This window comes from Miscanthus floridulus, chromosome 17, assembly GCF_019320115.1.
Source record: "Miscanthus floridulus cultivar M001 chromosome 17, ASM1932011v1, whole genome shotgun sequence".
Classification (NCBI taxonomy): Eukaryota; Viridiplantae; Streptophyta; class Magnoliopsida; order Poales; family Poaceae; genus Miscanthus; species Miscanthus floridulus.
Genome location: NC_089596.1, coordinates 98,562,580 through 98,581,470, shown reverse-complemented (window position 1 = coordinate 98,581,470; position 18,891 = coordinate 98,562,580). Strand labels below are relative to the sequence as shown.

The 18,891-nt window shown below is 48.9% G+C and overlaps 1 protein-coding gene and 1 pseudogene across 1 annotated transcript; one reads left to right on the top strand and one right to left on the bottom strand.

Moving 5' to 3' along the window:
* Nucleotides 1-2,919: 2,919 nt before the first annotated feature.
* On the bottom strand, nucleotides 2,920-6,597 carry LOC136516066 (probable carboxylesterase 2; annotated as a pseudogene).
* Nucleotides 6,598-7,682: 1,085 nt separating this feature from the next.
* LOC136516065 (uncharacterized) lies at nucleotides 7,683-17,423 on the top strand. The gene is made up of 9 exons (XM_066509470.1): nucleotides 7,683-7,877; nucleotides 7,990-8,101; nucleotides 9,881-10,012; nucleotides 10,104-10,547; nucleotides 10,626-10,689; nucleotides 10,935-11,074; nucleotides 11,175-11,486; nucleotides 11,711-12,003; nucleotides 14,352-17,423. Exons 1-9 carry the CDS (start codon nucleotides 7,858-7,860, stop codon nucleotides 17,185-17,187), a joined length of 4,353 nt encoding a protein of 1,450 aa, XP_066365567.1. The 5' UTR covers nucleotides 7,683-7,857; the 3' UTR covers nucleotides 17,188-17,423.
* Nucleotides 17,424-18,891: the final 1,468 nt, after the last annotated feature.

The following is an 18,891-nucleotide window of genomic DNA, read 5'->3' as shown; positions in this document are numbered from 1 at the left end:
GAGCTACCTAGTCTTGTTGCCCACGCCGTCGGATACGAGACAATTTGTCGATGCCTACAATATTGTTGATGCCCTGAATGCATGTGGTTGGTTCCATCGTGTTCTTCTAGGTATGGTAAATGTCAGGCGTCCTACCATACTGTATGATAAATTTCGGCGCCCACAACACTATTTGTGTCCTACCATGTTAGAAGATTGCAAAGCACCCTTCTGACATGGCCTAACAGTACTGTCCTACAGGTGTGCAGGATACGATCCTTGGTATTAGCGGTTAACTTGTGTGCCTTACCTTATCTGCTCCACCTGATTTCTTGGGTCCTCACTGAGTGGGTGTCCCCAGTTCGATCATTCCCAGTCAGCTCTGAACGCACCAGTTAGAGAAGAGATGCAGGCAGAGGTTTGGTGTATTCCTGGTCGAAGAGGTGGGTCAGAGTCGGAAGCGAGCATCATCCCTCCTTGGCCAGGCCTTCTGGTCGAAGAGGTGGGTCAGAGTCAGAAGTAAGCGTCAGTCCCTTCTTGGCCAGGCCTTCCGGTCAGAGAGGTGGGTCGGAGTCAGGAAGTGAGCGTCATCCCTCCTTGGCCAGGCCTTCCGGTCGGAGAGGCGGGTCAGAGTCGAAACATAGCTGTCGCCCCTCCTTGGTCAGGCCTTCCAGTTGAAGAGGCGGGTTGGAGTCGGAAGCGAGCGTCATCCCTCCTTGGCCAGGCCTTCCGGTTAGAGGCTGGATCACCTTTTTGGACTATCATTAGGTATTCGGGCCGGCCCAGGAGTTGTACGTCGTTCACAACATCGTCTGCTGGGCCGAGCTTTTGCTAGGAAGCAGGTGCATTAGGGACCCTAGGTTTATGAACCCGACAAACATAGATATATTTATCATGACAGTAGTTGCACAATGGATCATCATTACAAGTTTAACTAAACCAAAATAAATTATCTTGATAACTTGTTGCAATTTATTACTGAACCAAGGGATAATACAGACTACTTATGGTATACAAAGGATTGGAAAACACTCATTCAGGATTGGAAAACACTGATTCAACACTAGAGAACTCTATTAGCTCCGCATAGGAACTTGTTGAAGCACAAGCTTGCTGCTTAATTTAATGGTTTGCTTCGCACAGGAATTCCTTGCTTTAACCCTTATCTTTGCTTGCTCTTTGCTTTTATGGTTAGCTCGGCACAAGAATTTGTTGCTTTAGTTGTTAGCTCTACATCAAGAATTTATAAATCATTGAACCAAGCATGCAGTCCTAAATAACCTTAATTCAAGACTTGTGAAATTTTACTTAAAGTTGAATGGCACTTGACCAAATCTATAAAATATGGAGTGTTGAATGAACAACAAAAGATCAGAAGATCGAATAATCTATCATTTCAGTGTATAGAATATAATCAATATAAAATAAGTAACTTAATTTGTAGAGGCATTTTATAAAATATAGTTAAATGCCCGTGAATTGCAACAGAAGCGTGTGTCAGTTATCTAAAAGATATACTATCATGATGTTGGTAACATCAATATCAATATTATATAAGTCTTCATGAAATAAAATATATTGTGCAGTTAAGAATGTAATCTCTCAATAATTTTACGAGGTGAACTTGTTGCTCTATGTGTACTATTGGTTGGCTAATTCTACTTAGTATTTCATAGTGTCATGATTGGATGACTAAAACCATAATGAAAATTAGATATTAATAAAGTCTACAATTATATAAAAGGAGTTTTCAGAGTTTCGATGACTTCAACTACTACTGCTCAATTTTCTACTATATATCAGACCACAACGTGATATTGAATTACCATCTGCTGACAAAGATTCCAACTGCTACTGCTCAACTTTCTACTACTATTTGATGGTGAAAAATAGTGTAGATGTCCAACGCACGGTGATGCAAGCAAGTATATTATAGATTGATGACCAACATATAGTGGTAGACGGAAACATGCATGCAAGACTGAAAGGAGTAACTTCAAATAACAAAACTTCAAAATTGAATTTGTCGGACAGGAGCAATGGTAGAGGAAGACCTAAAAATGAAGTTACTCTGAGATGCAAGTGAACTTACCAGGTTTGCAAAATTCGTGAATGACTACAAGACCAAAATTGTTTGCTACTTCACTATCTGTCCAGTTTGTCTTGATGAATCCAAATCCTGAAACATAGAATGCATCACTGAAAAACCACTCAACAGTATCGTGACGATATATAGTACATCTGCACCACTAAAACCCATACTGATAGAGCACTCGACACAAACTAAGCATGCCAATGCAGCAAGCAAATGGATTTGTTTGCATCACGACTTCATGAGTCATGGCCAGTCGGGCGCTGCTGTGAGTACACCGGCGCTAACCAGAATGCACAGCGCCCTATACCTATTGGTGGTCAGGAGCACCTCCACGACCTTGATACGCTTGTGCTTGCCATGCGAGGCTATACGCCCACACCCACGCCACGGCATAGTACACGGTGTTGGGCCTCAGCGCAGGGACACAACCTGGTGGACACGGCCACGGCGCCCGCCGTGTCCACGAGCATAGCAGCGTCGCTGATGTCTTCCATGGCCTCCCACATCTCCCCGCAATCGTCGAGCACGCGCACCGCGAACCTTTCTCCTCCCGAGGCCACCGGGTGGACCAGCTCCACTTGCATCAGGTCGCCGGTAGAAACTGAAGCGAACATGCGACAGCATGCTGTCAGAGGTGTGGTGAGCTACCATCCCCTAGATTCACGTGCTCGCCATCAACCAAATCATCATCAACTCTCAAGAACCCTATCAAGATCCAAACACACAAAAAACAAAAAGAACATGCTACGGTGCTAGCAATAATAATAATCTCTATTAATTAATCATGTACCACAACCAGCAATCCTCACGATTGGCCCTTGCCATGATGGCTACCTACTCTACTCCTAGGTGAGGAAGCCGGTGATGAAGGCTAGCTCCTTGATGGAGTTGGGGTCCTTGGGCCTATCCAGGAAGTAGACGTGCTGCTCGCCGGGCGTCTCATACTGCTCGATGTCCCTGTCCCACATGCTATCGTTGAGCACCACCACATACGCCAAGGCCGCGCGGCTAGAAGTCGTCTAGGCCCGATGATGTGACCGCCACACGCGAGCACGCCAGCTTCCGCCACTATGACGCTGGCATCGATAGCGGGTCCACCCGTGGGTCGTCGATGTCATACCGCCTGCCATAGATGAAGGACCACGTCGCCTCGTACTAGTGCTGCCTCGTCGGGTCCGTCGTCTCCCCGGCCACCGGCTGCTTCCCCTAGAAGTAAGGGTCTAGGAGCAGGAGCCCCGTGATGGCTATGTCACCGTCCAGCCACCGCACGCCCTCCTCCATGCCCCCCGCGCGCATGGCCATGTTGTGCGTGATGTTGGCGCCGACGCTATCCCCGGCGACGAAGAGCCAGCATGTTGGCCTGGTCCTGTAGCCATGGCTCCAGCCCGGACGCAGCGTTTCAGGCCTCCCAGTTGAGCGCCTGCCATGAGTCGTCGTATGTCGTCGGCAGCCAGTGCTCCGACGCTAGGCAGGTACTCCGTGGACACCGCCACCACGCGCGCCTTCGACGTCACCCGTTTAGGTACCGTGGTACAGCGGCGTGAACGTCGACTCGATCATGAACATGCCGCCGTGGTAGAACACTAGCACCGGGTGCCTACCCGATGAGCGAGGATGAGGGAGGCCACGCGATGGTGATGACTGCCGCCTAAGATCGATGAGTCACAGGATGAGGGAGGCCGCAAGGTTTCCTTCCCGAGATGGCGAGGCGTGAGGTTTCCTTCCTGAGATGGTGAGGAGTTTGCGCGAGGTTTCCTTCCGTGTGCGTGTGTGAGCGCGAACGATCATGGCGCACGTCGAAGGCAGAGCCATGACCCGACCGATTGTCGCACCATTCGATTATTTTAGTTTTGTTCCTAGGAGATTTACTTTGATCGATGCATCAGTCGCCTTCTAATTCTCACACGATTAGTCTTAAAATATTAGAGAACACGTGGTTTATGCTTTATTATTGACCCACCACACCACACGTGAGTAGCCTAGGGCCCACGATCCAGCCTCCCAAGGTCCAGGTGTCCTGTGTCCCCCGTGCGAAGCTAATTGCCTGAACTGGAATGTAGAAAGCCGCGAGAGCCTACGGGGCCCAACTACTGCACCGGGCCTTAAAATAAATATATCTCTATTTTTTTCCAAATATCCAAACTACTTTTCTCACGTTCTCTTTATGTCCTTCGGGCTATATATGGGCAACGGGCCAGCCTGGCATGACACGGCACGGGCCCATGGCAGGCACAGCCCGATCAGGCATGGCACGGCTAGGCCTGGCAGTGCCGCCGGGCTGTGCCTCTCTGTTCATCATGCCTAGCCGACGGCCCAAGCACGACCCTTTGGACCACTTTTCATGCCGCGCCTGGCCCAAAAAGCACAGCCAGGCTCGTAGGCCAGGGCCAGGCCCATAGCCTAGTGCCGACGGAGAGAGAGAGAGAGAGCAGAGAGGGAAAAGGGAGGTCGAGAGGACACCGCCGCTGCAAGGGCGGTGCCTGGTGCTTGTGGTGCGCCATGTGGGGGCGTGGAGGAGTTGGCGGCACCGGTGAGCTCGCCCCTCGGGCGCTTGATGCTATAGATCTGACGAAGTAGCTGGCGAAGGAGGGGATGACTGTGAAGACATAGAGGAGTTGGGCGGCCGCCAGCATGCTCGAGGCCAATGCTGGGGGCATGGAGGAGGCGCCCGGTGGTACGGAAGGTGTAGAGGAGGTGGCCTCTGACGCTCGGTGGTGTTGGGGGATGCGTCGTCGTGGAGAAGGAGCAGGGGACGAGTGAGGAGCAAGAGGAGCGATTGAGCGAGGGAAGGGAGGGGGTGCCCGTGGTGCCCGAGCGAGTGCGGCGTGGGGAGGAGCTACGCGTGCGTGGGGGGAGGAGAAGGGAGTTAGGGTTGAGGGGTGGGCCGTGGGGGCATGGGCCTCTTTACTCGGGGCCGTCACCGGGCCATGCGCTATGGATCGGGCCATGCCGTGTTGGCATGTTGTGCCTAGGGTAAGGCCCATGCATGGCCTACTCCTTTGGGCCGTGCTAGCCTGGGCCCGCTAGGCCACCGGGCTAGGTCATGCTTGGACTGGAAAAAAAATGGGACTCATGCTGGGCTAACGGGCTCGGCTGCATGCCCATATATACTTGAGAAAATTTCTTATTTGGCCCTGATTGAAACTTGTCTTTCTCTTTTGGCCCTGAAACAAATTTTCTTATCTATTTGGTCTCACTTGAACTTTTGATTTCTAATCTGGCCTTACCGTCACCTCCATCCAAGTTGATCAAGATTGACCTGTAAGGTTTTTGTTAAACTGACAAAAATGTCCCTGGGATATTACAAGGCCCAAGGAGTCAGGCATGTCTCTCCTTCATGTCATCTCCTCCATCTATCCCGTCTCCCTCCCACTCTCCCTTCTCAACCCTAGCGGTGGCAGCGGTGGCTTGGCGTGCGACAGGGCGGCAGGCCGAGCGACGTAGCCAGGGCACAAGGCGGCGTGGCATGACCTAGGGGGCAGGTGCGGCCTGGGCGCTAGTCGGCAGCCTGAGCAGCGCATGCTAGGCACTAGGGGGCGCCAGCTCGTGCTAAATGGAGGCCAACGACAATCGTGTGCGGGGATCCTTTCTAGATTTCTTGAACACATCGCCAATGACAATCAACAAATGGAAAAGCAAAATAGGCAGGCGTGGCAATAGGTGTGATTTCTCGGGGGCCAAGGGAGGCATAGGGCAGGTGGCGGCGCATGGCTTTGCTAGGGCGCGGGCGGTAGACAGCGAGGCACTGACGGGGCCACGGGCGGTGGCGGACGCCAGGCGCAGCGGTAGGCTCTATGGGAGGAGCGGCTTTGCCAGGGGCCACGTGCGGTAGGCAGCGGTGGTGGAGTCCAGACCAAGAGGAGCTCATGTTTTTTTGCTAGGGGCCGCGTCGCCGTTCGTCCACGCGTTTCACGCTTTCACGCCGCCAGCTCTCCTGCGACGCGCCTCGCCGCCGCAGACCTCCTGTGCCTCACGCCGCTAATGGGACGCATCATGGCCGGACGACCACGGAGGAGCTAGTTCGGCGACCGCCAGCCAGGCGCAGGGAGCACCTCGTCTGCTAGCCGTGAACTGTAGTCTACAGCATCAGCCGTCCCGAGCACGGCCTCGCCTGCTGACCCAAGACCCAAGTCAGCATTCAACGGGTAGGCTTGGTCCACGTGTGCTGCCATCCATTGATTGTCGCTGGAGTGCCAGTGGCGTGGGCGCAACCTCCCCGTTCCGTCGTTCAGCGCTGGGGCCGCCGTTCCAACTCCTACCTCGTGTCCTCTCCTGGAGTGCGCCTCTTCGAAGGAGACCCATCGTCATGGCGTCGGCCGCCCCACTCACTGTGCTGACCTTCGCTCCAGCCGCGGCCGCCCGCTCGCCAAGCTGTGTGCCCACGCCGGCCGCCCGCTCGCCACTGCCACCCTCCACGCTGGCCGTGCACGCACATAGTGCTGGCCGCGAGCTCGCCACTGCCAGCCACGTAGGTTCGCCGCGCCGCCCTCTGCTGATGGCGGCGCACGCTCGCCGCATCTCATGTCTGCGACTGGCCGCCGCTCGCTGTGTAGTTCTCCACAATGGTCTCACTGCGCTCAGTTGCATGTTGTGCCCGCGATGGCCGCCCGCTCGCCATGCCCTGTGCCCACACGCCGACCAGCCACTCGCCATGCCACCCCACGCACTGGCCGCTCGCTCGCCGTGCCTTGTGCCCACATGCCGGCCAGCCACTCCCACCCCACCCCACACGCTGGCCGCGAGCTCACCACGCCAGTCGTGCACACTTGCCGCGCTGGCCATAGACATCCCGCTCGCACGCCGCCAACGGGACGCAGCAGGGAGGAGGTCCGGACGACCACGGATGAGCTGGTTCGGTTCATTACGATGGCGAACTGTAGGAAGAGCATGAGGTTAGCCTCCGGGCCTATCGGCTGCGGCTACCGCAGTCACAACTGTCAACTCCGACGCGTGGTCCTAGTATCGCTCTTCCAGCACAGGATGGCGGTGGTGGTGCAGGCGCAGGAGGGCTACAACAACGCAGCGTGCGGTGCCGGACGGCTGCAGCGTCACTGGCGCGGCGCACGGTGTAGGACTTGGGCAATGGAGACACGAGGTGCGGGAGGGCAGCGGGCGACGGCCTGCAGCGGCTCATCGTAGGGGGTTGAGCGTGAAAAGGTGAGGCAAGTTTCTTGGAGCCGTCAGATGTTGCTTCGACGTCGCATACATACCCGAAAGTTACGTTGTGACTTGCAAGAGCAACGTTACCGAATCTCAGTCCGGTTGTGGAAAGGATAGTATGTTGCTTTTTTTTCCATGGCCTCTGGAACCACTGCTGGCATTAGTGATGCAAACGCTACTATAAACAACTTTGAGCAGGCAAATTAGCATGGAACAATCAAGCACCAAACCCCACAAATGCTCTTTGGTTCCTCGTAATATCTAAGGGGTAAGTTGGTCATTTCATGTACCACTTAACGCTGTTAGAGACCGTAACTGACAGTAAGGCCAGATTAAAAATCAAAAGTTTAAGTGAGGCCAAATAAGTAAGAAAATTTGTTCCATGGTCCAGGAAGAAAAGCAAGTTTCAAGGACAAATAAGAAATTCTCTCTATATACTTCGGGCCGGTCCTTCTCTTCGAAAAATCCATTTTTTCTGTATAAATAAACAAAATTCCCGTCTCTCCTCAGTCTCCGCCGCCGCACTCATCCACCCAGACCCTCCTCCCCCACCCACATCGTCGGAACCATAACGGCGACCGCCGGCGCTACCCATCGGCGGCGATCGCATTGCTGCGCCCCCGATGAAGACCCGCGCCTCCAAGTGAGTCACTCCCGTCGCCGATCTATCTGCCCCCTCACCTCCTCCCGTCTCGCCCCCCTTCCTTCAATTCTGATGCGGATTTGCTTGTCTGCCGTTCCGGTACCCGTCGCAGGAGTTACCTCTGCGCGGGCAGTTCGTCGTTCGATGACCCCGACGTGGTCGAGGTGTCTCCGGCCGCGGCTGCGGGGTGGGCCCCTAGCCACCACAAGAGGAAGCGGAGCCAGGTGATGTCTAAATCGCCTCCTCCTTTGTTCGCTGCGCCTAGTTTTGTTACCGTCGCTGTTTTGGAATCGGGAGTTGTGGTTTGTGGTGCGTGTGGGATGGTTGACGCGGTCTGTTGATGCCCACTGGATTGTACTGGGAGAATGGTTAGGTTATTTGTTCCTCCTACGATGATTGAGTGCCAAGTGAAAATGAGGGTCTCAGGCTGTGCAGAATTCATATTGCTTGTCTATAAATCTGGATACCTTGAGATTGGTCTGGTTGATTTTCTTTATTGTGCTAAGGAAATAGTGAATTCTGATTAGGCCTGATGGTTGTACAATTGCAGATTGCAGTTGATAAGTTAATTCATGTGTCACATATTTGAATAAAGGTGTGATGTGTTGTAAAGTGTTCATTTGGTAATCCATCTTATTGGTGTAGTAGTCAACCATGGAAGTATGGAACTAGTGGAATTAAAAAAAAAAATCGCAGTATGTTCTCTAGCAAAAAGAAAAAAAAAGAAAAAGAGCTTACCGACTCCCTGAACGAATTCATGGGAACAAGAACTCTTAGTTTCTTAGAGAACAATCAGCATGAGAAAGAAGAATTACATCATGACAATGCACACATAAGAATACTAAACTACCTCTAATAATATTAGTTCGGTTCCCCTTGCATCTTCATTTGATTCATCAGGTCCTTGATCCTTTTTGTGGACTTATGACAGTCTTCATCACCCAACAGACGTTAGATTTTTCCTTTCTTTGGTAATCACAGTAGCCATCTTATTTTCAATATGTTACACTGACAAACAAGTGAATTCTATTGTGGATGGCATATTCCTGGCCAGCCACCTGGCTGTACATGTACTCATATGCACCTTTATATATATATATATATTTATATATATATATATATATTGCTGCCAAAGATTTCATTTGGAGAAATGCTGGTCTGAAATAAGCTTTGAGATCTGTGACACCGAAAAATGCACCTCCTAAGTAAAAGTGCTGAAAACATTTCATAAATTTTATTGATGCCCTAGTAATCTTGTCATTCCTTGAATATTTTTTTGTTCATAAAGTTGTATGAAGAAGCTATTTTGAACTGCCATTTTTCTCTCCAAATAAAGACATATACCATATGCATTGTGCACACATGTCACAACTACATCTATGTCAGCACCCCCCCCCCCCCCCCCCTCCCCCCCTCTTTCCTGGTTTCTCTGCATTGTTTCTGTTCTAGAAAGATTGTCAGAAAAAGGAAATTATCTGCATTTTACTATTGAGCCCTTCAAAATCCAAGTGACCACATGGGGGGTTTATGCAGAACTCTCCTTTGGGTTTCTTTAATTCTGTGCCTTTTCGTTATATCTACCAAGTGCTGACTAATAGGCGCATTCTGCCATAGTCTCATAGACATAGGCATGGTGTGGTTAATATGCTAACGAATTGACAATGACAGTGGCATTTGTCAAGTGCATATATGAGGTTAAAAGTTCATAGCTGCTGGATTGTTCCCCCTTTTATGCTGTCATTTCCTTTTTTAAAACTGTCTGAAATATCTTCATGAATCATTACATGTGGCATAATTTCTGTTCTTTAGGTACACAGGGTGAATGTTAAAATTATGACAAACAAATGCTCTTGTTTTATTATGGCAAATTAATAGCTTCTGAGCACATTTCATGTTACAATTATACTGTGTCGAAAGAGTGTTGCTTGCAGAACTGAATTGCAGTTCTAGAAACTACTAATTGATGCATTTTCTTCTGAAATTTATGCTTGCTTGAACAATAGGTTGTACCTCAAGAAGTAATTGAAATTGATGACGATGATCCTGATGGAGTCATAATTATTGGTGATAAAGCACCAGTGGACAAGAATAAGCAAACTGTTGTATGCCCTATGAATTGGCCAAAGCATGACAAGGTAAATTGCCTCGTATCTTTTTCTTTCTCATATTATTTGCTTTTATACCATGCAAGCTCAGACAGATTCTTTTCTGTGTAAATAAATTCAGAGTGGTTGGATTCAGGACTGCCCTGGCCCAAGCACATATGCTCCAAAACATACCAATTCCTGGGCTGACCTCAAAGTGTTTCAAGATGAGTCAGTTTACAACTATTCTGATGACTACCCCTATGAGGGATTTGAAGAAGACTATGCTTATGATGAAGATGAGTTTGAGGATGATGGTTATGATGCTCCACTTATTGAAAGTGAGTTTAAATTTGGTTTGTCTGCCAAGTTTGATAACCTTGATGTTCCACCTGGTTTGGAGGCTTCTTTACCGTGGATGCAGAAGACTGCTATTGAGATTGCAAATAAGACCAAACCCACTAAGGCTGTAGATGATAAAATCGAAGAAAAATACAAGGCCTTCAAAAGATTTGATACTGTTGATGATCATAGTGATCATTATTATTCAAAGCCAGAAAAGAGAAAGGTTCAGGTGGTAAAAAAGGTAACTTTCTTTTTGTCCTGCCCTTGCTATCATTTATTGTCTTGGTTCAGTTCAGTACTCAAAAAATTATTTTAACAGCCATCAAAAGACTGGGTGAAACGTATTCAGCATGAGTGGAAAGTCCTAGAGAAAGATTTGCCAGGTAGGTAGCTGTTGCTTACTATAACGTAATTTTATGAATTGGTCGCATTAGTGTTTTTTAATAGTGCCACACTTGGTGCAACCATGCCTTTGTGTTAGTTGAAATGCTTCTTTTGTCTTGAGAACATTTTCTTACTGTTTTTAGAACTTTGAAGGCTCTATTCATAAGGGCCAAGAATGTTTATAATCTCACTTGTCTGCTTTCAAGAAAATATTCTAATTTGTATTTTTCTCCAAATTGAATAGATACTATATTTGTGAGGGCATATGAGGATAGAATGGACCTGCTTAGAGCTGTCATTATGGGACCAGCTGGTACTCCTTACCATGACAGTCTCTTCTTCTTTGACATTTACTTCCCTCCTCAGTATCCAAATGTACCACCGGTAATATTTTCTTGACTTGCACTTGTATATCAATTAATTATTTTCCTTGTTTCTTCATTTTGCTTTATGGATCATGGGATGATCAGTTGATTCTATACAGATGGTGAATTACCGTGCTGGTGGTTTGCGGCTTAATCCAAACTTGTATGCTTGTGGGAAGGTGTGCCTTAGCCTCCTAAACACCTGGACTGGCAATGGATGTGAGAAGTGGAATCCAGCCAATTCAACTATGCTGCAGGTCCTGGTCTCTATTCAAGCTTTGGTTTTGAATGCAAAACCTTATTTCAATGAGCCTGGCTATGCTATGCATGCTAACACAGCTCATGGGGAGAAGAAATCCCTGACATATAATGAAGATACGTTCCTGCTATCCTGCAGGACGATGTTGTACTCTCTTCGAAATCCACCAAAGGTATGCCTCTGTTATTGTTCTAATTATGGGAATACTACTTGTTTCAGTAGTATTACTGAGCTTTTCGAAACCAATATAACAATGGCAAGCTTGCTGAATATGGGGCTTAACCGCTCGAACATGGAGATTTGATTTGTAGTATAGTACCTGTTGTGATAGAACTATTGTTTGTTTAGCCGTCTATGCTTTCATATGCAAATCTAACATGGATGTACTGCCCGCAGAATTTCGAGGATTTTGTTGCTGGCCATTTCCGCAAGTATGGGCGCATCATCCTTGTAGCTTGCAGAGCCTACCTGGATGGTGCCCAGGTTGGATGCCTTTCTGGTGATGGAGTGCAGGACGTCGATGAGGGTGATACGAGCTGCTCAGTGAGGTTCAAGCAGTCACTGAAGAGACTTGTTGAGGAACTTCTGATGGAGTTCACTGCGATGGGCGCGGACTGTGACAAGTTCCTCACCGAGAAGGCAAGATCTGGAGCTTCCACATCCGCAGCGGACACCACACTGAGGCTGTAAGGCAGAGTCGGCTTGCTCTATGAAATAAACTTAACTATTCAAGCTACGGCTCCTACCCCACACCGCCACACAGCAAGTTAATGCCTGAGCTGCCGAGCATCTAACTGCTTTCTGTAGGTAGTTTATGTAAATATCCCTGTCTAGCTTTTCTGGTAAAACATAAGCGACATATTCGGCGTTTAGGGACACCATTCTACCGTAGCTGTATAGCCTGTAAGGGTATGTATGTGCTGCTTATATCTGCGGAGCCGTCGTCCGCAGCTCGGCAGCTTGTGTCGGGATATGATTGGGACCACCATTTTGGATATCAAAATGAGGTTGATCAGGCGATTCCTGCCTAATTCGTTCGTGTGATCTCGTTACCTCAGGCTGTCAGGCTCGGTGTGCCTGCCACTGTAACTGTTCATTTATCGTATGACGATGATGCTCCGGTTTCCTGTCCTGCGCTCGCGCGCTGCCGTCCACAGGGAGAGATGCACTCGGACGAAGGACGACTGGACGAGCTGCTTTTACCACCAGGATTTGCCGCCGCAGCCCCGGCTACGTACGCACCATCTGGAGTCTGAACAAGCATGAACTGCGAGCCTTTGCTGGTTTGGCCCTGTTCGCTTGTGTTATAATCCGTACTTTTCAGCTTGTTTTTTCAGGTGGAACTAGTGTTTTTTTCTCACAACAAATCAGTCGAAACAGTATTTTGACTTGTTTTTTCGGCGAATGCGAACGGGGTTATAGTTTGGTTGCTCACACTATAGTGGTCTATCTCTAGCCCATGCACGCTTGTTTCAGGTAATCAGTTCTTTATTTTCTCCCTGATTTTTCTGCCCCCAACTGGCCAACTGGCAACTGGGCACATGCTCCATAACGCCCACCGCATGGGTGGATGCAAATTACTACCCCAACCAACTTTACATACAGGCGACAATATGATCAGATGAATAGTACATCACTACCCCGATAGATCTAACAAAAGCATAATAATCACTCGTCACCCCCAATGGATCTAAAAAGCCTGTCACTTTGGTCATAAAAAAAGGGAAAAAGAAAATTTCCCACCCAATCCATGAACAAAGGAAGGGAATTCCCATCTTCTCATTCACCAATTTCACCAGTTCTATTCTATGGGCGGCATTAATTTTTTGCAACAAAATACAGGAGCTTCATACCTTGGAGAGTCATCATCGGGAGTGTTCTCGGTTAGACTTGTCCAAATGCCACGATGGGTTGGACAGAAAAAATAATGTTAGGTCAATTTTGGCCCTTGCCAACCTGACGGACACATCGAGCCAAGTCTAGTTGGGCTATTTCTCGAGTTTTTTTCGGTAATTTCTATGTTAGCTAGGGTTATAGATAAACAACTAAGGGCCATCGATACACTTGCTATGTCAAGACAAATCAGATTTTTTTGGGCGGGTCAAGTCAAGTGGCCATGCTCAGGTTTACTCTCGCTAAGGGGCCAAACCCGAGGAGAGTGTTGATTGGCGAGGAGCGCCGCTTGGGAGGGGGCAAGCTTAGGGAGAAGCTCAACACAGGGTTAGGCACCACCAGGAACTATGGACTGAACTTGGAACGGGAAAGAAGGTAGTTGCGAGGCGGACCTCGGGCCACTATAGGTTGAGGAGGGTAGGTCTGGCCGAAAGAGGGGCTAGATCTACGACTGATGATGCTTCCTCGGATGACTAAAGCCGGTAGCATGATGGACTACAGATGAATGAAAATAACACCAACAAAAATAGGAGGTCTCTTTAGAGCCATGGGGAGTAAAGGCTCGGAGCCTTGGACGAGAATTTTAGAGCCTCTTAAAAATGGTTGCCTTAGCAGGGTTCTGTACAGTGGATTTTTACAAGATTGTAAAATAAGGTCAAGTTGCATCAACAACTATGGGAAAATGTAAATTAATACGTAGCAACTCTATGAATGATGAATAAATCACTGCCTGCAGTGAATCCTAGTACGGTATTCACTCTATCGAAAAAGAGTACAATTTCAACATAGTACTAAGTTAAAATATCTTGAGTTTGACTGACTATAAATAAAAATATCAATATTTATAATATTAAATAAATATATTATATTTGTCACAAGACATATTTTTATACTATATACTCATTTGGTGTCATAGATATTAATCATTTTACCTATTTGTTTGGTTAAATCTTAGATACTTTAACTAAGAACGCATCTAGAATTATATTCTTTTTACAGAGAAAACAGTAACAAAAATCAGTCATTCCTGGTAAAAAAAGAAAAAAAGAGAGAGCAAAATTCCCATCGAATCCATGAAAAAACGAAAGAAAAAAACAAGAAAAAAAATTCTCATCGAACACATCGACAGCTTAAACCCGCGAAGTCAAGCCTACCTACCGCCGCTCTTCTCCTCCCCCATCGTCCTCTCTCCTTCCCCGAACACAAACCAGAAGACGGGCGAGGGGAGGGGGAGACGAGATCTCACTCCCCGCTTCCTCTCCACCTCCCAAATGGCGCCACCGAGCGCTAACCCTAGCCACCACCCGCTCCTCGTCCTCCCCCTCCTGCTTCTACTCCTGATCCCCGCCGCCGCCGCGGCGGATATCTCCCTGTCCGCCCTCTCCTACACCCACCACTGCCCCAACCTCCCGTCCGCGCTCGACCTGCCCGGCGGCCAAGTTTCGGCGCTCGGGCCCGACGCCCGGGTCCCCGTCCCCGAGGTCTCCACCGGGTACTTCGACGGCGGGGACCGCATCTTCGGCTCCGACATCTCCTCCCAGCCGCGCTCCTTCTCGCTGCTCCCCTCCTCCGTCGCCCGCACCACCAACGCCTCGCTCCTCCACGTCTCCGCCACTTTCACCGTCTCCGGCGGGCGCCGCCTGTTCCGCGACCGCGGCGGCCGGAACCTCTTCGAGTACGATGGCCGCACGCGCCACTTCCGCCCGCGCCTCCCGCGCTTCACGGGGCGGCGCGGCTCCATCACCTTCGGCCTGGAGGGCTACTACTCCACCGCGTCCGGGGACCTCTGCATGGTCGGTACCGGGTCCGGGCGCTCTGGCGACGGCACGCCCGTGCAATTCCTCCCCGTCGTGCTCCGCCTCGGTTTCCCCAGCCCCGCCAACGTGACGCGGCCCTTCGTCACCGGTCGCCTCGAGAACGTCGACACCATCAACCCCATCGAGCCCATCTCACTTGTCGCCTACGCCCAGGAGGGCTACGCGTACGGGGAGAGCGCCTCCTGCCCGCCTCCACCTGCAGGGAGGCTCGACGCGCTCCAGGTGTTCGAGAATAAGATTTTCTCGTGCGCCCACCTCAGTTCCATGCTCAAATCGCCATTCAGGTTGGACTACCCGAGTGGCAGCGAGTCGACCGCATCTTCACTGGGGATTCACCAAAACTACATGTATGTCAACCGGATGCACTGCAACGATGATGGCGCTGTCCGTGCTTATGTGGCGTTCACTAACCAGACGGAGGTATCAAGGTACCACTTCATGCTGGGCGAGAAGGCTGTCGTGGTGGATGGGTTCTGGGATCAGAAGAGCAGCCGGCTTTGTCTCAAAGGGTGTCACGTGGTGAAGTCGGGGCCATCCCGTGCAGATTTGGCAGTGGGTGAGTGTGGAATTGGGATGAGCTTCTGGTTCCCCGCAGTGTGGTCGTTACAGCATCGGAGCTTTTCTGCTGGTCTGGTCTGGAATGCAAGTCTGGAAAGTGGTGAGGCCATTGCTGCAGGTTCTAGTGCAATCACTCCCAACTATAGGGGCAATCTTTCTGGTTTGAAGTATAATTACACTAAGGTGGTTGAGGCTCTGAAGCACTATGAGAAATCTGGATTGAACAAGAACAGGAAAGGAAAGTTCCCAGACAGTAATTCATACCGAGACTTGGTGTTCCGTTTTTTCGTGAAGAAAGGAGGCGGCTCTGGATATGCCTCACCTGTCACAATTGGGTCAATGTTGTTTGATGGCAACTCTTTGGTGGTTCAAGATCCCTTTTCTCATCATGTCACAGCCGAGATGAAGCAAAGATTGCTTAATGTCAGCTATGATATCTACTATGTTGGGAATTGGTCTCTAGAATCATTCAATCGTCGACATATCTCTGCTGAGGGTGTTTATGATACTAAGACAGGTTCCCTTTGCATGATCGCTTGTCGAGAGCTTAATGTCTCGTCAGATTGTGAAATTCTGGTGACTGCTCAGTTTTCTTCTTTGGATGCAAAAGTTGCACAGCATGTGAAGGGGACAATCAAAAGCTTGAGGAAGAAGACTGACCCTCTTTTCTTTGAAACACTGGACATTGCTTCATATGGGATGTATGTAGAGCAAGTGGATGAATCAATATGGAGAATGGACTTAGAGAGCACCATGGCCTTGATCTCTATGACACTAGCATGCATCTTCATTGCTGTGCAGCTATTTCATGTCAAAAAGGTCCCTGAAGCGCTTCCTGCCATGTCTATCACCATGCTTGTTGTTCTGGCTTTGGGCTACATGATCCCTCTTGTGCTGAACTTTGACGCTCTCTTCAAGAACAGCAACAAACAGACTGTTCCACTTTCAGGTGGCGGATGGCTTGAAGTGAATGAAGTTATGGTGCGAATCATTACCATGATAACCTTTCTGCTACAGTTGCGGCTTCTTCAGCTGGCTTGGTCTGCACGATCTGTGGATGTCAGCAAAGCTGAGTCATGGGCCGCTGAGAAGAAAGTCCTCTGGATATGCTTGCCACTGTACATCATTGGGGGAGTTATTACTTGGGTTGTTCACATGAGGTCGAACCACAGCCGAAGAATGCTAAGGCAGGTTGTCCACTTGAAGCCAATTGAGCATGCATTCTGGGAGGACCTTGTGTCTTATTGTGGATTGATACTCGATGGGTTCTTGTTCCCTCAAGTGATCCTAAATGTGTTCTCAGATTCCAAAGTTAGAGCCCTTTCCCCAGGGTTCTATATTGGAAGCACCTTAATCCGTGCCCTGCCTCATGTGTATGATGTGTTCAGGAGACAGCATTTTGTGCCCAGTTTGAGGCCATCTTACATGTATGCAAGCCCTCATGATGATCTCTTCAGCCTCGCTTGGGACATCGTCATACCTTGCGGAGCACTGCTACTGTCGGTGCTTCTCTTCTTTCAGCAGTGGCGTGGAGGAGCTTTCTTCCTTTGTTCGAAGAACAGGAAGACAAGAGAGTATGAAATGGTTTCCACAGTCAGTTCCTAAGAAAAGTCAAGTGGATATGAAATGTTTTTATAGTCGGTTCTTGACAAGTCTTATCATTGTTGCAAGGGAAATATAGAGGAGGTTACATATATACTAAAAAATAGCTGTTTACTTTCCCGATCGATGTTTCTTTTTGCATTGGTTGCAGCAAAAATCACGTGCATGTATACGAAAGACAATACTACACAAGTTGGGCAAGTATTTGGATCCTGATTTAGGATTATTATTACCTTTTATTAACTCTGTTGCTAATTGGTGAGCAGTATTCTTCTCAATTCTCATGTGCTAGCTGCCTAGCTCCTCTCTTTCAGGGATGGTAATTCGCCTCGTCTTTTGTGTGGGATAAGTGATTTTGTATCTCAAGTTTCAGTGCACTTCCTGTGTGTAAGGCAGATGATATCACTATTCCATGGCGATGTTTACAAATCATACAGTTGAACCTAGTTGCCATGGGACCGACTAGGCGACCAGATCGGTCGGTCGGTCCTAGTCGTCCATACTATAGGTACCTATCTTTATGTACATATACTTGTGTACACAATAAAGCAAGCATCACGACCATATTAGTGGCTAGTTGGTGACTTACTTGTGAGAGTTGATTGCTGGCATTCAGTTGGTGACTTACTTGTGAGAGTTGATTGCTGTCATTGTTATCAAATCGTCTAATCGATTCTATTAGATCCTAGTTGGTGTGGCACACTGATCATCAAATCGTCTAATTGATCCTAATCACCATGGCACCGATTTGCTTGACTAATCACGATTACTTGTGCATAACTGATTGGCATGGCACTGATAAACCCAACTAATTGTGATTAGTTAGACGACTTGATAACATTGATTTATGTATACACAACGGTGGTGCGACACCTTAGTACCAATAAGCAGCAGATTGGCAGCACAACAAACAATCAGAGTAGCAGAGGGGCAGTGGCACAAGTAAGGAAGGGGGCGGCGCTGGCGCTCAGAGTGAGGGATAGGGGAGGAGGGGAAGAAGATGGAGGGAAAGGGCACACTCAATGTCAGCAGAGTCATCACGAAGGGCGGCAAACTTCACAACCGGAATGACACATCACAAAGAATAGCACGCAGGAGACGAAGAATGGCACACGGCGTAGGAGATGATGAATAGTGCGTGTGTGGGTGGGTTGGGGGGTATTCACGCGCGGGAGGAATTGTGATGGTATGGGAGAAGGAAATCAGTGTTGCTCCGTTCTCTATGTTTTTAGTGGAGTTTGGGCACACTTATGCTAACCTAACAGGCCAAATTGGCAGCCTGATAACCCACCTCTAGGCATAGTTAAGTAGGCACATGAATAGGACATGCGGTCACAATCTCATAGATCCAGTCTAGTCCTCCTCCTAGTTGGACAACTAATCATAATTAGACGACGACTAATCGAACGACTAGATTTCTCATCGAGCTAGTCATCTTGGTAGCCCTGATCGACATCCAGAGACCAACTAGACCCATTATTCATGATTAATCGGGCGACCTGTATACACTGCTCCATGGTGAAAAACTCTGGATTCGTGTCCTGATTGAAGATTTTGAACCACTGGACGCCTTCTGAGTTCACTCTTCATAGCTGTATCAATGTTTTGCTACCACCCTTGTTGGACGGCGCCACACTACTCTCCACGAACCTTCCTCGTACGCGTGAGAAAGGTCTCTGGTCTATTCTAAAGGCGTTACAGGGCGCT

What these genes read in the sequence shown, in the direction of transcription:
- LOC136516065 (XM_066509470.1), top strand. Translation starts at nt 7,858, where the DNA reads ATGAAGACCCGCGCCTCCAA. An exon ending in AGGTTCAGGTGGTAAAAAAG is followed by an intron (nt 10,548 to 10,625) that starts GTAACTTTCTTT and finishes TTATTTTAACAG; the next exon opens with CCATCAAAAGACTGGGTGAA. An exon ending in CTCTTCGAAATCCACCAAAG is followed by an intron (nt 11,487 to 11,710) that starts GTATGCCTCTGT and finishes TACTGCCCGCAG; the next exon opens with AATTTCGAGGATTTTGTTGC.